This window comes from Podarcis bocagei (assembly GCF_964188305.1).
Source record: "Podarcis bocagei genome assembly, chromosome: 4".
Taxonomy (NCBI): Eukaryota; Metazoa; Chordata; class Lepidosauria; order Squamata; family Lacertidae; genus Podarcis; species Podarcis bocagei.
In genome coordinates, this window is record NC_138128.1 from 83,192,661 (window position 1) to 83,210,274 (window position 17,614).

The following is a 17,614-nucleotide window of genomic DNA, read 5'->3' on the forward strand; positions in this document are numbered from 1 at the left end:
AACAAATACAGGAAATTCAAAACTAGCCTATTTGTATATTAGGGGTTTTTTTTGGGGGGGTGAGGGAATCATGTCTACAGGCAGCTAGGGATCTTTATTTGTAGAAATTGTTTGAGGGGGGAAATAATTTCAATTATTAACTTAAACATCTATCTCCTTTGCAGAAATCATCAAAGACACATTTAAAGAGGCCAAGCTTGTTCAGAACATACATAAACTTCTCCAAGATGAAAGCACAGGCCCAGAGGTGAAATATAATTCAATAGGTCTGTTGTGTAGCCTCCTGAATTCAGGTAATTTGAGCCCAATAAGTATGAATCAGAATTTGTCACTGCATGACGCGAGAGCATTTTATACTAGGAAATTTGCAGCCACAGCACAGCATGCATGTGTGGGGTAACAATCATCTCTCTGCCCCAAGTTGGTTTTCAATATGCTCAAAATCCACACAAAGTAAATTAAGATCGTAAAATGTGTAACGATTCAGCTAAATATGGCTTCCGGTCACGCCTGCCTTAATGGACGCAGCCCCCACGACAGCGGGGAATCATTGGCAAACAAAGATGACAGAGGGTAAATCATCCTTGCAAATTCCCCCCAGGGACAGGGGCAATGGGCTTCACTCGCAGTTCGTCTTGGTACCTGGCTCTTGCTCCAGCATCGCATGTGGGAGGCAGGGAGGCGTGAGTGCAACAGCACTCCCCCTGCCAAAAACCCTCCTACGTCACCATTACGAAGCAGAGGTTCTCCGTTTAATTGCATCTTTCATTGGCTTTGGTGGGAAAGGGTTGCAACAACATACTTCAGAATATACCATCTACACAGATCAGTTTTGAATTGAGATAAGATTTTCTTCGGCGTGAGAGTCAGTTGGGGAGAGAGAAGCCCAGGGTTTGTTTATGATTCGGCAACCCTTTCTGGAATATAAGATAAAAATATACTTACAAGTGGGGAAAGGACGTTGGAGTAACATTGATATTAGCAAGCAAAAATGGAAACTGCGTGTGATCTGAAATGAAGAAAGGAGGGGGGGGGAGCTAAAGTAGGACTATGTTGGAAAGACAGAGTAATTCCCCTCACCTCCGTTTAAAAATAACAGACAACTGAGACAAAGTCTTAGTTGGGGGAATGCTTTACACTAGCCATGAAATAATGTAGGTATGCCTGAAACTCCCTCCCAAAATAAAGGAAAAACAAAGAACTGGCAAAAAATTGCTGTTCCCCACTAGAAGCAGTTACCTGCATTCTCTCAGAATATTACTTTAAATATTGCCTCACCCCACACAAAGAAACACGGGGAGGGGGGAGGACTGAGCCACTGTCAGGATTGCATCCAGTGCATTAGATTCGCTGTTGTTTCATAATCAAGGAAGCCAAATTGCAAGGTGAAGCTATTATATACTACACTGCTTGCTTCCTCAGCCTTTACTTTTGCAAGCTATTCCGCTAAAATGTTTGATCTCCTTCAGGTGACCTTCGGAAAGAGGCTGAAGAGGACAAGATGAAAGAAACCCTTGAGAAGCTCTGTGGCCACATCAATGGTAATGTAGCCAAACAGGCGCTAATGGCTGTTCAGATACTGAATGAGGAGCACCGCCTCTTTGAACCATAAATATGGAAGGATATCTACTTAGCGCACAAAACATGCTACTGCGGTTTAGTACTGCCTTGGCTAACAAGCAGTGCATCAGGTTTGATCTGTTGTGTCCAAGCATCCAAGCAAAATATTGCTAGAGCTGGTGTGTTGTTGTTTTTTAAAAAAATATATTGAAGGGCCTTGGGTGATGGGCTTTTTTGAATAGGATGTTAAGGAAAATGATATTCACACAAGCCTCTTTCCAAGTCCACAACATCATCACCCCAAAACACTAAATCCTGATTAAATCCTATTCTCCCTTGCATTCCAGCAGAAATGACTCCATTAAACTCACTTGTTTAACTGTGGAATGGTTATCACAGATCGCCCTCTCATCATGTGCAAATACAATATCCATCCATCATGGGGGAAGCACATGTACAGGGCCCTGGCAAACACTATAGAACTTCAGAATATATTAATGGCGGAATTGCATCTTTGAGCATTTGGAAGTTCGGTTCCTGCCTACTTTCCCCAGACATGCTAGTTTGTAACATATAGGCCATTCTGGTTTTGTGCGTGTTTACTCAAGGAAGCAAACATGCAAACCTTGCCTTCATCAGTAAAATAAAGCCAAAAAATATGATGACAACAAACAGTTAGCTATCATATTGTATCAGCCCTATCATCTCCCTACAGCATTTGATCAGATTCTGTTTTCCTTCCTGTAAGCAGTCTAGGGTTGCTTGCTAACTTTGTCAAATCTAATAGCCTTATGGGCAGGGGCAGAACTATGTTTGCTCAGACCTAGGAAGAGCCACTTTGTGCGCAATCATGCACGTGAGCATCGCTGTAAACCCAGAAGTGGCAGGAAATAACAGGGTTCAAAGGGGGAAGGGCAGACAGGCTATGCGCTCTGCCGCCGCGCAAGATGACCCAGAACGCAACCCCTGGACACATTGGGGGTTGCCAGATGTTTCTACCAGAGGAATATTCCGCTTTAAATGAATGAGTCACACACACACAGTGTTGGCGTTTTGTTGCTGCTGCTTATTCTACATGACGCTGATGGGCAACATCAATGCCCCGATCTCCCATCTCGTGATTCTTCAACTTTAAGCTAGACTTCAGCTAGAGAAGGGTCCTTCGTAAAGTAAGGCACATGGCCACTCCATCGTCTTCCCACCATGGGGTACGTGCAGACAAATGACTCTGGAAGAGTACAGTGGTACCTTGGCAGTCAAATGGCTTAGCTCCCGAATGCCGGAAGTGAGTGTTCAGGTTTGCAAACGTTTTTCAGAAGCCGAACGTCCACCGTGGCTTCCGATTGAGTGCAGGAAGCCCCTGCAGCCAATCAGAAGCCATGCGCCTTGGTTTTCGAACCGTTTCGGGAGTCAAATGGATTAAATTTGAGAACCAAGGTACTCCTATACTTGGCTTCTCTGAGCAGATGTAGCTGCAGGATACTTTTAAAAACATTCTTTTTGTTTGAGGTTTGCCTCTAAAGTGGGGGAGGGGGGGTGTTCTCCTAATCAGAAATTTGTATAATCGCTACTGTTGCACCTTTGAGATGACAAGCTTGAAAAGAGAGAAAACAGGCCATTTGTGTGCACATGCACAACCCATTAAAAATCTTTCCTGCGCAACTCTCATTTAGCACAATGCAATTTGTTCAGGAGAAGCTTCCTAGGGATTGTGTCTTCCAGCAAGCAAAAAACGTGCGGGGGGGGGGGTGTCTTTTTGGCTGCTAAATCCACAGTGCTACTTGATATTCATCAGTCAAGGAATTTGCCTGCTGGCTCTTTAACTCTCACAGGCTATTATAGCTTCTTCTTTGCTAGCTGGAGACAAGGAGGTTTTCCTCTATATGACTTATAAGCATTATCATTTGCAAGTCTCCTGCATCCTTTGTTCAAACTTCATGCCACCAAATGGATTGCTGTAGGGCTTTAAGTTATGCAGAGTTCACCGGTATGAGTTTATTACCTGGGGCAAACTGAAAAAGAGTCCAGCATAAGAACATGAATCAGAAAGCAGGGATCCTACTGTTTCCTAAAAACAAAATCAGCACGTAGTCATTTTTCCCAGCTACAGGAAGAGAGTATAGTAAACATAAAGCAGAGAGGCTCATCAGCACTCTCTGGAAAGGGTTTGTTATCTGAGCTATCACAGAAAAGCCTTTACACATGCCTGAGGAGGTCCTACTGCTGGATCAGAAAGGTAGAAACACCTTCAGTCACCATCTCTCTTTCAGAGAACCAAAAATATCCAGGAAGCACAGCTTGTAAGATGGTTTTGCATCCCATCATCTTGTAAAAACAGCTTTTCTCCGTGTTAGCAAATTACAGTGGTACCTTGGTTCTCAAACGCCTCAGTTCCCAAATGCCAAAAACCCAGAAGTGTGTTCCGGTTTTCAAACGATTTTTGGAAGCTGAACGCCTAATGCGGCTGTTGGCTATTGTTTCCAGGGCACCTGCACCAAGCTGTGCCTTGGTTTTCAAAAATTTTGGAAATCAAACAGGCTTCTGGGACGGATTAAGTTTAGTGCTTTTGTTTTTGCTATTTATTTTGCATTTTTGTTTTTGAGGCTTTTTTGGTTAATTTGTTTTTGTGAACCCATCTTTTGTGGAACCCATCTCAGCTACTCATTGATTGATTGATTGATTGATTGATTGATTGATTGATTGTGTGGCTGCGGAAATGGATAAAAGCCCCCAACAGTGAATATTATCAGTGCAGCTAAGAAAAAAAAGTAATTTTTATTTTTATCATCTACAATACTGTCTTGTTTATTTTATATTACAGTACATTGATTATTGCTTTCATTTTATGGATCAATGGTCTCAATAGATAGTAAAATTCATGTTAAAGTGCTGTTTCAGGGGTTGTTTTAAAAAGTCTGGAACAGATTAATCCGTTTTGCATTACTTTCTATGGGAAAGAGCACCTTGGTTTTGGAATGCTTTGGTTTTGGAACAGACTGGCAGACCGGATTAAGTTTGAGAACCAAGTACCACTGTACTAAGGGCAGTTTTAGATCTCTGCACATTAGCTTGGTTAGTCCATGAAAATGGGCTCATATATTTTCAAGATAATGGTTGTTTAAAATTCAGGTCTTTTTTAAAAAAACAAATACAGGCCACGACCACTTTGTGTGCGATCATGTACATGAGCATCGCTGTAAACCCAGAAGTAGCAGGAATAGCAGGTATAATGGGGTGCAAAGGGGGTAGGGCAGGCTTCGCCATCGTGCAAGATGACCCAGAATGTAACCCCTCCACAAGCCGGGTGCTGCCTGATGTTTCTGCCAGAGGAATGTTCCACTTTAAATGAAGGAATCACACACAGAGTTTGCTTTTTGTTGCTGCTGCTTATTCTACATGCAGTAAAAAAAGAGAATCTTACAAAAATTACACAAATACAGACTTTATAAAAGTGTGTTAGGCAGTGTAGACAAGTCTGCAGTCCCTGAAGAAAAATAATCAGGCAACCTCAGAAGCAGTTGAACCAAAGTTCAGTCCTTTGTCAGGAAGAATCCAAACAAGAGTTTTCTAGGGCGTCCCCAAAAAACACATCGCTGACTTCACTGTTCGGAACTGTGTTCTACACAGGCATTTATGTGGAATGGCTGTGAAGGATGGTTGAAAACTCTAAGGGCACATGCCATCCATTTCAACGAGGGTCATATTAAAACAGCTTGCATAAAAGAAAGCCCATGAGGCCAAAATCCTGAAAAGAGAAATTAACACTTTTTCATTCTCGGTGACAAACCACCTCTTTATGGCAGGCTCTAGAGTAGGCTTATGCTCCACCAAGCAGAATGCAGCCCATCAGCTGTATAAAGCAACTTACAGCAGCTTCTCTAGCAACTCACCTGTTTAAATCAAAGCACTGTGTTATCAGTTCAGCATCCCTATCTGGCTGATGGGCTCTTTTCAGCTTGGTGAGTCACAAGCTGTGTGCAGGCTGGTCGTGGGACCTTGCTCTGATACGGGCCGCAACCTGACAAGCGTAAGAGCATCTATTTGCCGTACATGAAGTGGAAATGACCAGTGCACACTTTTAAACAGCTTTGCATGATTCAAATACCCCTGAACATCCAATACATCCAATTATTTACACATACCTAGGAGACGTTAGCATATGCATTTTTCACTGCCACAAAAAAAGATAGAAATGTGGTCCAAAGAGGTATGGCTCCAGGTATCTAGCAAAACGAGAAACTTCAGTCCAACGGATAAATGGCTTTACGAACTACTACTATATGAAGTAACGTTAGCAAAACTGTGTGCGGACACATTTCCTTGCTCAAATGTCTATAAATAACGCCATATTAAGAAGGAGACGTGGCGTGAGAAATCAGCCTTGACCTTTCCAAAGGAGGCCTGTGATCCGATGCTGTTGAACGTACAGTTGACTTTTACTTTACAAATCCTGGTAGGTAAGGCAAGTCCTTTTGAAGTATCTCCAGTGTTCTCTTCAGATCTCTAGCATCAAAAATGGACACATAAGATCTGGCCTGAATAAGAGGAAATCCCTCCCTTCTGTACAGTTGATCCCGGCACACGACATCCCCCCCTTTTTTTAAACCCCCCAGGCAACACTGTACAAACATGGCTCTCATTTAAAACGCTCACACAGTGCATGCTTCAATCTCTCAACAGGCACAACATTCCCTGAACAAGTTTTCCATATTTAAAGGCATTTCATGTATCTTCCCCAACCCCGCCCAAAAATGTGATCATTTGGCATCGTGGGGCGTTATTCTAGGCACTGACCAACTTTTGGAATGTAACAATTCTAACCTCTAAGGAACTACTGTAAAAGGAAAACTAAGGCAACAGTCCTTCGACAGTAGCAGCTTTCGGGTAGGAGCATCTAGAACGGTCCACTGGTGCCTGCCGCAATTTCACATCTGTGTACAGAAGGATGAAGATAAATCTTCTTTCCGAGAGATCAGCATTGTAAAACTATTCATTAGCCAGGTGAGAAGAGGAGCAGGTTCTTCAGCTCCAGCCTGAAGTCGGGTAGCATCCAACTATGTTTTTTGTTGTTGTTAATTTTAAGTGATATATTATGGCTTTACACTCTAGTTGTATCAAGACTTTTCTCCGGTTTTGTTCCTTTTCTCCTTGTGCTCACAGCCATAGCAGGGGGTGGGGAGAGAACTGATTTGTCTTTACACATGATCTCTTGTCTTGTCTTCAGAAATGGTAGCCTGCCTTCACAGCTTCAATGTCACAAATCAGTGTCCTGGCCAGGAAAATCCCAAATATCTAACAAAGAAGAAAAGACAGGCAAAACAAGCACTATTTATAAGAAAGAAAATGTTTTAGCAGTCTGGTGCTCTTTATGAAAATAACAAAACAGTGCAAATTCTGGCTCTTTTGCTAGCCTGTTTCAAACTAGCCTGGAAATAACTGAAGTCCTCGTCAACAGTGCTGGGATATCGCAGAACTATTTAGCCCTGGAAAAATAGATTAGGCCTTTAACTGGTTTGGAACCAATGAGGTTTGTGCTGCTTTCTTCCACTGAAAAGCACTGCCCACATTTCAAGTTGGAAAACTACAGTGGTGCCCCGCAAGACGAATGCCTCGCAAGATGGAAAACCCGCTAGACGAAAGGGTTTTCCGTTTTTGAGCTGCTTTGCAAGACGATTTTCCCTATGGGCTTGCTTTGCAAGACGAAAACGTCTTGCGAGTGTTCCGATTTATTTCCGCTCCCCCCCTTTTTCTAAGCCGCTAATAGCCTTTTAGCCGCTAATCCGCTAAGCCTTTAATAGCCGCTAAACCGCTAATAGCGCTAATCCGCTAAGCCGCTAATAGGGTTGCTTCACAAGACGAAAAAACCGCTAGACGAAGAGACTCGCGGAACGGATTAATTTCATCTTGCGAGGCACCACTGTATTACAATTGCTTTGCAAGACTGAGATTTGTGAGCATAACTGCTCAGTCAACACAACACGTTCATTCCTCTATTTTCCTTTAGAAGACCATTAACAGCCACAGAAGGATATGGGGCAGGGAAGAGAACAACACTCAAACCAAACCATATGGCAATTTCCTTGATCTAAGGGGGCGGGCAGGTGGGGATGAGGAACAGAACAACACACTCAGGCTACAAACCAGCCTGGATTTTACTGGTCCAACCAGTAAAACTTTTTCTGCTAGGGAGGCAACAATCAGGCATCTGGAAAGCCAATGAAAATCTAGGTGCTGCTATGGTCTGGTCCCTGACTTGCCAAATTCTACTCGGGTTCCACTCCCAGTGATGCTATTTTTGAAATCTGAAGCTAGCAACTCTATTTATGGGATCACCAAATGGTATCTTTTGCGCAAATATTTGTCTCTAACAATTCTTCATCACCCAAACACTGTAATAGTAGACAGATCTAATCACTGGGTAAGAAATAATATTTGCTGCTTCAACAGGCCAACAGGAACTCACCTGCAATAATGAAATTGCCACAAAAGTTCCTGCCACGATGTAAATATTCCGGGGCAACCAAGCTTCCAGAGCAGGGATGCAGCCCCTGGTGTAAATTCGTTCTCCCCAAGCGGATACAGGCTAGAAAGAGAAAATAGGAGGAGTCAGGAAAGAGAGAGAGAGAGAGAGAATATTTCATGTGCATTTTCTTTTTGTTACTCCCTCTATTTTTAAGAAAAGCAAGGACAACAAAACTGGAATCTCCTTGCTATGGGCAGGACTGAACTAAAACCAATTAAAATTCTGCACCTAGAAAAGCTAGGTTCTACAACCAATATCAAATGGCAAAATCTCTTACTTTGCATAATCTATTCTGCTATTTTTGCTCTCTTGCTGTCTTCACTGTAACAGTAAAAGATAACCAATGAAAATCTTATTCAACCACCTCTTTACCTTTGTGGCTACAGAAAGAATAAAGAAGTATGGCACAGGTAGTTTAAAAATGCTTTCTTTTGATTGTGTTTTAAAAGATATGACCGATGTAAACTCAGGAATGTATCTGTGACTTGGAGAATTGGTTTTTATCTAAAAGTATCAATGAATATAATCCACCTGCTACGATATTCATAAAGAGCTAATATGGGGATGCGTCAAAATTTTGGTAATGTTTATTGGGAACTGTGGAAGAAATGTTTTCTGACATATGACCTGTGTCTAATGTAACGTGACCAATGTAACATGTGAAAATTAATTGCTAGACACCCACAAATAAATGCCTCCAAACAAGACATTGTGCATATGACAGTTGACTATGCATTCATAAGTTGCACCCCACTTCAAGTCTGTGAGGAAAGTTGTACTGCCCACAGAAATTTACACTTAGCTGTGGCATCATCGTAATTGTTTCTTTTCAACACAACATTTATCATCATTTGCAGGGAAGACAAACATCAAAGGAGTCCCCCCTCCCACAACTTTTTAGGAAAAGGATTTCATACTAATGAATATCATATTGCATTGTCTGGTCAACCAATTTGCTATTCAAACTCAACCATAACAAAGTTTCCAACAGACACCAGTACTTCAATAGTTGTTTCCGCTTCTGCACTTCTTTTTTTACAGGTTAATCACATTTTCCACTGGGAAATTATTCCCTGTGTTTGTAGTATCCGTTGTAAATTATGCTAAAAATCCACTTACACTTTCAGACCCCCTTCAACCTTTGACAGGGTCATGCTGTTCGCTGGAGAAAGAAAAGAGACCTTCATCTCTAGGGGTGAGCAACCTCTGGCCTGTGGGCCAATCTTGACTCACCAGGCTGATTTGACCTGATATCTTACAGCTAAGGGTGTAATTTGTCCAAGGCTACTTTGTACAGCTCTCAAACACTGTGATATACAGATACACCACAATGTCTGAAATAAGGATGGAGCTTTGTAGAGGCATAAGCTGGCTTCAGTTTTTCCCACATTGCAGTTTCTACAAAGCGTGCGCGCGCGCACACACACACACACACACACACACACAATGATTCACAATATATTGCCAGGTCAAAAACTATAAAACCAGTATCACGATATGGACTTTAAACTGGATTTGGACGACATATTGATTTATTGTCCAGTCCTAATAGGAGTGAAAGGAATTTGGAGAAGCAGGCAGCCCCTGCTCTCTCATACATTGCAAGAAAGAACTGAACATATTAGTGCACCAAAAAAAAACCCCATGTCCTGTTATTTTATTGTCATTTCCAGTTTGGTAACAGCACATTGGGATGGAGACTTGGGAGACCAGAAACTCCTTCAGATTGCAAGTACACGCCAAGGGCATATAACAAAGAAGTACAGTCGTACCTTGGTTCTTGAGCGCCTTGCGATTCAAACGTCGCAAACCCAGAAGTGAGTGTTCTGGTTTGTGAACATTTTTTGGAAGCCGAACATCTGACGCGGCTTCCACAGCTTCCAGGAAGCTCCTGCAGCCAATCGAAAGCCGTGCCTTGATTTTTGGAAGTCAAACGGACTTCCGGAACGGATTCCGTTTGAGAACCAAGGTACAACTGTATTGGGAAGACACTAGCCTTGGCCAACTATGGTTTCCAACATACTTCTGGAAAGGCTACTGATATGGCATGATCCTTCTTGCCTCCTATTCTAGTTTCTTGCATCAAGAATTTACCAAGTTCAATTGCCTGACGCTTCCTTTCACAGTGGCCCTAGCTCCTAATCCCTTGTGGGAAAGCAAAACTGGGGGTGGGAGGTAGGGCAGTGATATATGAAACAAACATACTCACCAGATTTCTTACATCATAGCCACACTGCGTGTTAACAACCTTTTGCTGAAGAGAGAGGAAAAATAGGGGTGTCACTATAGTTTATCAACCATGGCAAGATTTCAATGCATTTCTTATTTTAAATCAGTATGAAGGGTCCTTTGCAAAGCAGCACACATACGAGACTTTAGACGACATTTTACGCGCTCAGTTCAGGAAACACTTCCTTTTTCCGAGCACCAGTATTAATACAGAACTAAGAAGACAGGAAATATCTCACAGCAGGATCTTGGATGCAGCAGGAAAAAGGAACGCCACATCTCTCACGGCTCTTGCTTGTGCTACTGCAGTTGAAGTATATGTTAAGGTTCCAGTCGTTCGGCTCCTGAGCCCCACAACAGTTATTCTGCAATAGATAAATCACTCTGTTAGACTAGGGATGTACCAAAAGATTTAGTACCTGTATCAGAAAAATCAACGAAGAGATTACATGCATTGAATCACATGGGTGATGTAGATGATTTTGTTGAAATAGGGCATCCTGTTATAAAATAATTTACTGATAATCATGAAGAATGGCAACTACCAAAATCACAAATTGGACTTTGGCAAACTTAACTAGATTGATCTGCCCTGTTTTTTGTTTTTCTAAAAAATTTAGTACAGCCACTCCCTAGGGTGGCAAACCCAACTATCATACCTGTTTTATGAACAACATACACAGAAGCGTTTGGGGGGGAATTACGTAGCATTCCCATTGTCACTAAACTATGAGCACATTTTATGTTTCTGTTTATTTGATTGGGATGGCACAGCTGCTGGACAGAGAGGTCTTATGTCAAGAGATAAAGCGTACAATCAGTATGTTCATGTGAGATATGTGTTGCTGAATTCAAGACTGCAGAAAGAAGTGGTCAAATATCTGAATACCCCTTTTCCATGTAAACTGGTTTCTGCATATTCAACACATTAGGGCAAATCTTCTAAAACAGGCTTCCTCAACCTCGGCCTTCCAGATGTTTTGAGACTACAATTCCCACCATCCCTGACCACTGGTCCTGCTAGCTAAGAATTGTGGTTGTAGGCCAAAAACATCTGGAGGGCCGAGGTTGAGGAAGTCTGTTTTAGAAGATCACAACTTCCATTCACCCTTCATGGTAAAAATTTTCAGGGAATCCAATACAGTGGTACCTCGGGTTAAGAACTTAATTCGTTCTGGAAGGTCTGTTCTTAACCTGAAGCTGTTCTCAACCTGAAGCACCACTTTAGCTAATGGGGCCTCCTGCTGCTGCCGCGACACCGGAGCACGATTTCTGTTCTCATCCTGAAGCAAAGTTCTTAACCTGAGGTAATATTTCTGGGTTAGCGGAGTCTGTAACCTGAAGCGTCTGTAACCCGAGGTACCACTGTACATGGTTCAGGTTAACAAGCAGTTCATTTTCTTTCTCAAGAACTTTTTAAAGACCCTAACTCACTACTGTTTTCCCAATTAGAAGGCCAAGCAGATTTCTCAAAGCAACTTACCATTTTCTGCAACGAATCAATGAGGTTCTGCAGGTCAATGTCATCTCGGTAAGACTTAATGTTGTTCTTGAAAAACGTCTCCACCCGGTCCCTCACCCAGTCTTGGAACAAGAAAGCCAGGACAGCTGCTGCCAACTCCAGGACAAATATTAGCACAATCGTGCCACAGAACTGCAAAACAAAGAAGAGAGTGGAGGTGGTGGAAGAATGAGATTCTGCTCAAAACAGAAGCAAGCCAGTAGTTCTCCAACAGTGTTCCAGGGGACCTTGAAGTCCCTCAAGAAGACAATCGGTGATCATGACCAAAAGACCACTACTGATCTTCCTCTCTAATACACAGGACTTGGGGTGGGGTTGGTTTCAACATTTAGACGGCCTTAATCTAATGTACTGAAAAATCTGCTTGCAAGGCCTTAGATCTGAGCTATCCTATAGCTCAGATTTTGTACAGTTGTCTTAATTAACCATCTTGGCTGTGAATCCTGGAAGACCTGCTCCCTACCCTCAGGCCTCACCCTCTCAGGCCATTTCCCACCCGGCCTGAGAGGGTGGGGCTCTGACTGACTCCAGCTACAAAAGCCAAGGCTGCTGAAGGTGCCAGAAACCATCTTGGATGTCTCTTAGTGCAGACCCAGGTCACTGAGCCTGAGCTTTCACAGTCATCATCTGCCATGAACTGCCAGGGGCAGCAACAGCAGCAGACATATTGCTTATGGCAATATTTTATTCTTTTGTTAATTATGCTGTTTTAAAATGACAGTTTATCTACAACTTCTTTTATTTTGAAATCTTTTAAGGTAATATTTTAGTTTCCTGGTTATTGTGTGGCTTTGAATGTATTACTTTATATTTGACTTTCTTCAATAATGTTTTGCTCTGGGTTGTTTTATTTGACGTTTTAATGTATTGTAAACTCCTTTGGGATTTCCCCCCTTAAAAATATAAAGTGGTATAGATATTATAATAATAATAAACTAAATTATATAAATTTATATAATCACACACATATGATTTAGTGTGTATGTATATGTATGTGTGTGTGTATATATATAAATACACACACACACACACACATATATATATATCCTAATTCATATAACATCATATAAATTTGGAAAGTTCACCATGTGTATCCTAGAATACACCCCTTAACCCTCTGTAATGCAAAATAGAAAGGGCTCTTGAAAGTTGAGAAATCACTGAAGGAGGCCAACAAAGCTTTTCATTTAGAGGTCACCAAATATTACGCCCGATAAAACTCAACTAGAAGAGACACACAAACTTCCCACAAAATAACTGCACATTGTTTGCTTGTAGCAATCTGTGAAAAGTACTAAAACACTGCGCTGCAATTCACAATACTTGACAAAGAAACAAGGAAAAAACAAGACAGGGAAAACTGGACTGTCCAGAATAGGTGCATTTGAAAACAGAGGTAACCCTTTTTGATAACCCACATATCGGGCTTATTTGAGCTAGGAGAGAATCTGAATATAGGTAACAGTCGCTAGCAAAGCAGAAATTTTAAATTCTTACACCAAAAACTTACTGGCTTCTTAAGCTGCTCTGATAAAAATGATGCTGAAAGTGGCAGTTACAGAATTTTGAGAATGGAATGCTCATTCACGGAAGCTAAGAGATGCTAGTACTCTCCTCTAGGTTTGAGGTCATGCAGTGTTAATGTATCCCAGCAAATACACCCAGAAGTTCTCTTTTTCTTTCTTTTTGCTAACACCTCAATAACAAATACGGGTAAGTCTGACAGGCTGTGGTTCTCAGAATTAGAGTCTGTCTCCCTCGTTGCTAACTTTCAAGAGAAACAATCCTGTTCGCCCAGGTATTTGATGGCTAAAAGACAGTGTTCCTGGCAACCCTGAGATCACCTGCTGACAATGTTTTTAAACTGTTTTTAAGGTTCTTTTAAAATGTTTTATGACTGCTGTGTCTGCCACCCTGGGATCATCCAGGAGGAAGGGCGGGGTGTAAATAAAATAAATAAATGGTAGTTCAATGTGTGTGTTTTTTAAAAAATATTGAAATAAAAAAATTAAGGTCTTATATATATGTGTGTGTGTGTGTGTGTGTGTGTGTGCGCGCGCTCATAAATGTGCCGGCCAGGCGCGCACATGGATATGTGGACCACATGTCTGGAGCAGCACAGCAAGACCGCCCTGAAACCATTTTTACTCCCAAACTGACCAAATGTTTTCTCTGCAAGGAGGGAGGAGTTGGGGAAACCTCCCCGTTGTCTCAGAAAGTGGGTAATCACCATCTCAAAGGAATGGGCAGACTACCAGGAAAGGAAATCAGATAAGGCATTATCAGATAACCTGGCAGACAGGAAAAACAACAACATTCACATTTCTGTTGTAGACCACCTTTTCTGTGATGTAGGTATGATGTTTGTGGGGGGTGGTCTTGAGCTCCAGGGCAGGGAATTTAAAATGTCTATATAAGGGCAGGCACACCTTTGTTCTGGGTTCTCCTCCTTTCCTGCGTGTGAGGGGAGCACCCTGTTGCAACAGTTGAATAAAGATCAGGCTTACAAGCTGCTTTGCTTCTCAATATTCTCTGGTTGGCCTCTTTTATTTTCTCTGACTGATGGAGAACCTACAAAGGACTCTGTAAGGGCTCTTGTGTTCCCCATAAGGGAATAAGGCCAGTTTTTTGTTTATTACAATATGATTGTATCTAATCTTATACAATCCTTGAGATTATAGGAGACAGCCGTTAAAGACTTCTAACAATGTTAGGAAATGTTTTTCACTACGCTACACTAAGACCCCAGAAGCAAAACAAAACAAAACAAAACAAACATCCCTTAATTCACTGCCCACCAGGTAATGCTGTCCTTCACTGACAAATTTTCTAAAATGTGTTGATTAACCTACTGGCTGTAATTAGGATGCTTTCACTTGACCTAGTTCTACAAGAATTGCACAGAGAAATAAACAAACCCCAAATCCTGACTGATGGGGACCCATCCTGGCTAACAAAACACACACCCAACAATCCAATTACTTACAAATTTCAGGAGGCAGATGTTCTCCCGCAGGGCTCCTACACAGCCAGCAAATCCCAGAATGAACATTACTCCGCCAACAAACAGGATAAGGACCACGGGGTCAAAGCCATGGAGGCGGGTCATTTTGGATATGTCAGAGAGCACCCCCTAAAACGAAGCAAAAACGAGAAAGAGTGAGAACCTGCTCCTTGTACTAATCAGTTATGACTTTAATGAATTAAAGCTTCCTGGCATTCTACTGTGAAGATACCATATACCTCAAAACACAATTCAAAAGCAGGCCTGCATCATAGAAGGATATGTGTTGCATGCATAAAAGGCTCAGTGCAATTTAATTTCAATTAAATGTTAGGGGTGGGGGTTACGTCAATCTCCTCACAGGGTATTTAATTGCAGTAACCCTGCATACCGCGAGGAAAAATATTTGAATAAGACTTAAGGTCGTTTCACTGACTAGATTTTAAATTACCTACTATATTTCACTTACTATATATTAAAAAGCATCAAATGGCTATGTGCACAAAGGGAGCCTGGGCTGGCCTCAGCTCTTTTGTCAGGTACACACTACTGAATTTGTCATCAGGAAACATCCCTAAATATCAGGTTCTGCCAACTGATCTAAGGACCTTGCAGCCAAGCAGGCTTCCACTAGGTGGCACTAACAGAATGACAAGTTGCAAAATGATTTTTATTTCTGATTTGGACACAGCTGTCAGCCTAAGACCCCCATGCAGTCATTTCCCTGCACCTGAGACAAAACGCATCATTTCTGGATGGATTAAATAACTATCAAAGTAATAACTGTTTACTGCAACACTGGGGTATTAATTATTATTATTAATTATTATTATCATTTTCCTGACATCTGGATATTTACATTTCAAATAAGCCTTTATTTATAGGTGTTTGTGGTGCTCCCACCAGGTACATGCCCTCAGTAAAGTTTTTGGAAACTTCAGCAGGGGAAGGGGGAACACAGCACAATGACTAGGAGTTTCAGAAAGAATTTAAGAAGAAATGTGAGCAGATAGTTCTCTCAAACAGTGATTCGTAGCATCATTCAAATATGAGCTGCTTCACGGGAATTCCCCTTGGAATTAGCATTGTGTTTCCTTTTAAAACCAACGTCACCAGCTACCAAAACATTAGAATGGGGGCAGTTGCACAATGAAGCTGGTACCATCGAATAGATTTGGTGGGCAGAGACAGGACAAGTGTTTCATTTGTGCGACACGAAGCGCTTTGGTTTTGTTAAAAACACACACAGAGATCCAAATAACAGGAAGTGGCAATGAAAAAGAAACACCCTGGAAAGCCTTGCGCAACCTTTAATACCAGGGTGGCTGCTCCATAGCGGTTTTTGTGATTCTTCTCCTTGCACAAGTGGAAAAGCAACTTTGGATTGGGGTTCACCAGTACCACGCAAAACTCTTTGCAATATCCAGGAGTCCTTCGGTGAGCAAAAGGGACCTTTCCCAAGCGGAAAGGCACTTTTTGATCCAGCCCACAGAGTTCTTTGGAACGCATGAGAGCATAAGGAGAGCCCTGTTGGATCAGAGGGCTGACAGCAAATCCCAATCTACCTTCTGCCCACATCTGTTCTCAAGTCTTCTTCTTTGGCGATCACTCGTAGCCAAGTAAGAATGTCTTCCATAAACACGGTTTTAACAATCAGTCCATAAGTGACTGTGGAGGCCAATTCTGGATCCACATGTCCTTCCACAGTGGGGACATTGGTTTCCGGGTGGGAGTTGATCACAGTGTTGATTTGCCAAGCGTGCCTTCCTCTTAGCATGTTTCTCCCTTGCGTCCTGAGTTCGAGTGTCTTCAAAGCCCACCTTTGGTAAAGGCTGTTCTCCAATTGGAGCGCTCACAGGCATGCGTTTCCCAGTTGTCGGTGTTTATATTACATTTTTAAAAGTTGCCTTGAGACAGCCTTTCGTTAACCACCAGCATTACGCTTTCCATTTTTAAGTTCGGAATAGAGTAGTTGCTTTGGAAGACGATACTCAGGAATCCGCACAACACGACCAGCCCAATGAAGTTGATGTTGAAGAATCATTGCATACTACCTATCACAATATCACAGGTAAAAATGCCCATATTTTGGATATAGAACACCCCCACTTTCTCATTCAGAATTGCTTCTCTTCCTGTCTTCATCCCTGCCCCACTCTCCTAATCATTGATAAACCCACTGCCTGAATATACTCCACTGGAATTTCTATGGTTGCAATGGTTCAGAAGGTGCCTTTGGAGTGGCAACGAATCGCAGCAAAGTATCCCAAGAGCAGCAGTATTTTCTCTATGAGACTATTTACCTGGGAACAGTTTGCGGGTGAGGGGTAGGATAAAGCAGGCTGACTAATAAAACTTAGCAGCTGAATACAAATAGCAAAACCAGAAAACCCAAAGCCCAAAACATTAACACTCTCATTAAATGCAATAAAACATTGTCATTACTAAGCAGAAGAAAACAATTTCAGGTTCCAGGGCCCTGAAGATCAACAGCCTGCCCAATTAAAATGGCCAAATCTGGGCTGCTGATTTTTGGTGTGAGTAATAGCCATATGATGCTTCCCTCCTACAGAACTTGTGTGTGTGTGTTAAGTCAGTCCTTGGAGGACAAAGGGTACCATAGCAACTATTTTTTTTCTGGAACTCTGCCCATTTTGCGTGAAGCTTCAGAAATAGCCTATCATTTAGAAGTTAAACGTAAATGCGCCAAATATCCCCTTGCCTCCTTTTTCCCCGCCCTGACCTGCAAATCTCATCATCACCCTATGGTTAACTG

The 17,614-nt window shown here is 42.0% G+C and overlaps 2 protein-coding genes across 4 annotated transcripts in view; one reads left to right on the forward strand and one right to left on the reverse strand.

The window, feature by feature from the left end:
* Nucleotides 1-6,159, forward strand: part of LOC308585291 (rap1 GTPase-GDP dissociation stimulator 1-like) — a 41,458-nt gene extending 35,299 nt beyond the window's left edge. For all 3 annotated transcript variants that reach the window (XM_081190924.1, XM_081190925.1, XM_081190926.1), the window contains 2 exons: nt 165-293; nt 1,470-6,159. In XM_081190924.1, the coding sequence (XP_081047050.1) occupies nt 165-293; nt 1,470-1,612 (272 nt within the window). In that variant the 3' untranslated portion in view covers nt 1,613-6,159. The remainder of the gene's footprint in view (nt 1-164; nt 294-1,469) is intronic.
* TSPAN14 (tetraspanin 14) overlaps nt 4,927-17,614 on the reverse strand; it is a 43,724-nt gene continuing 31,036 nt past the window's right edge. The window contains exons 4-9 of the mRNA XM_081190968.1: nt 14,821-14,967; nt 11,796-11,966; nt 10,552-10,677; nt 10,293-10,337; nt 8,024-8,143; nt 4,927-6,852 (exon numbers count right to left, since the gene is read on the reverse strand). Of these exons, the coding sequence (XP_081047094.1) occupies nt 6,781-6,852; nt 8,024-8,143; nt 10,293-10,337; nt 10,552-10,677; nt 11,796-11,966; nt 14,821-14,967 (681 nt within the window). The 3' untranslated portion in view covers nt 4,927-6,780. The remainder of the gene's footprint in view (nt 6,853-8,023; nt 8,144-10,292; nt 10,338-10,551; nt 10,678-11,795; nt 11,967-14,820; nt 14,968-17,614) is intronic.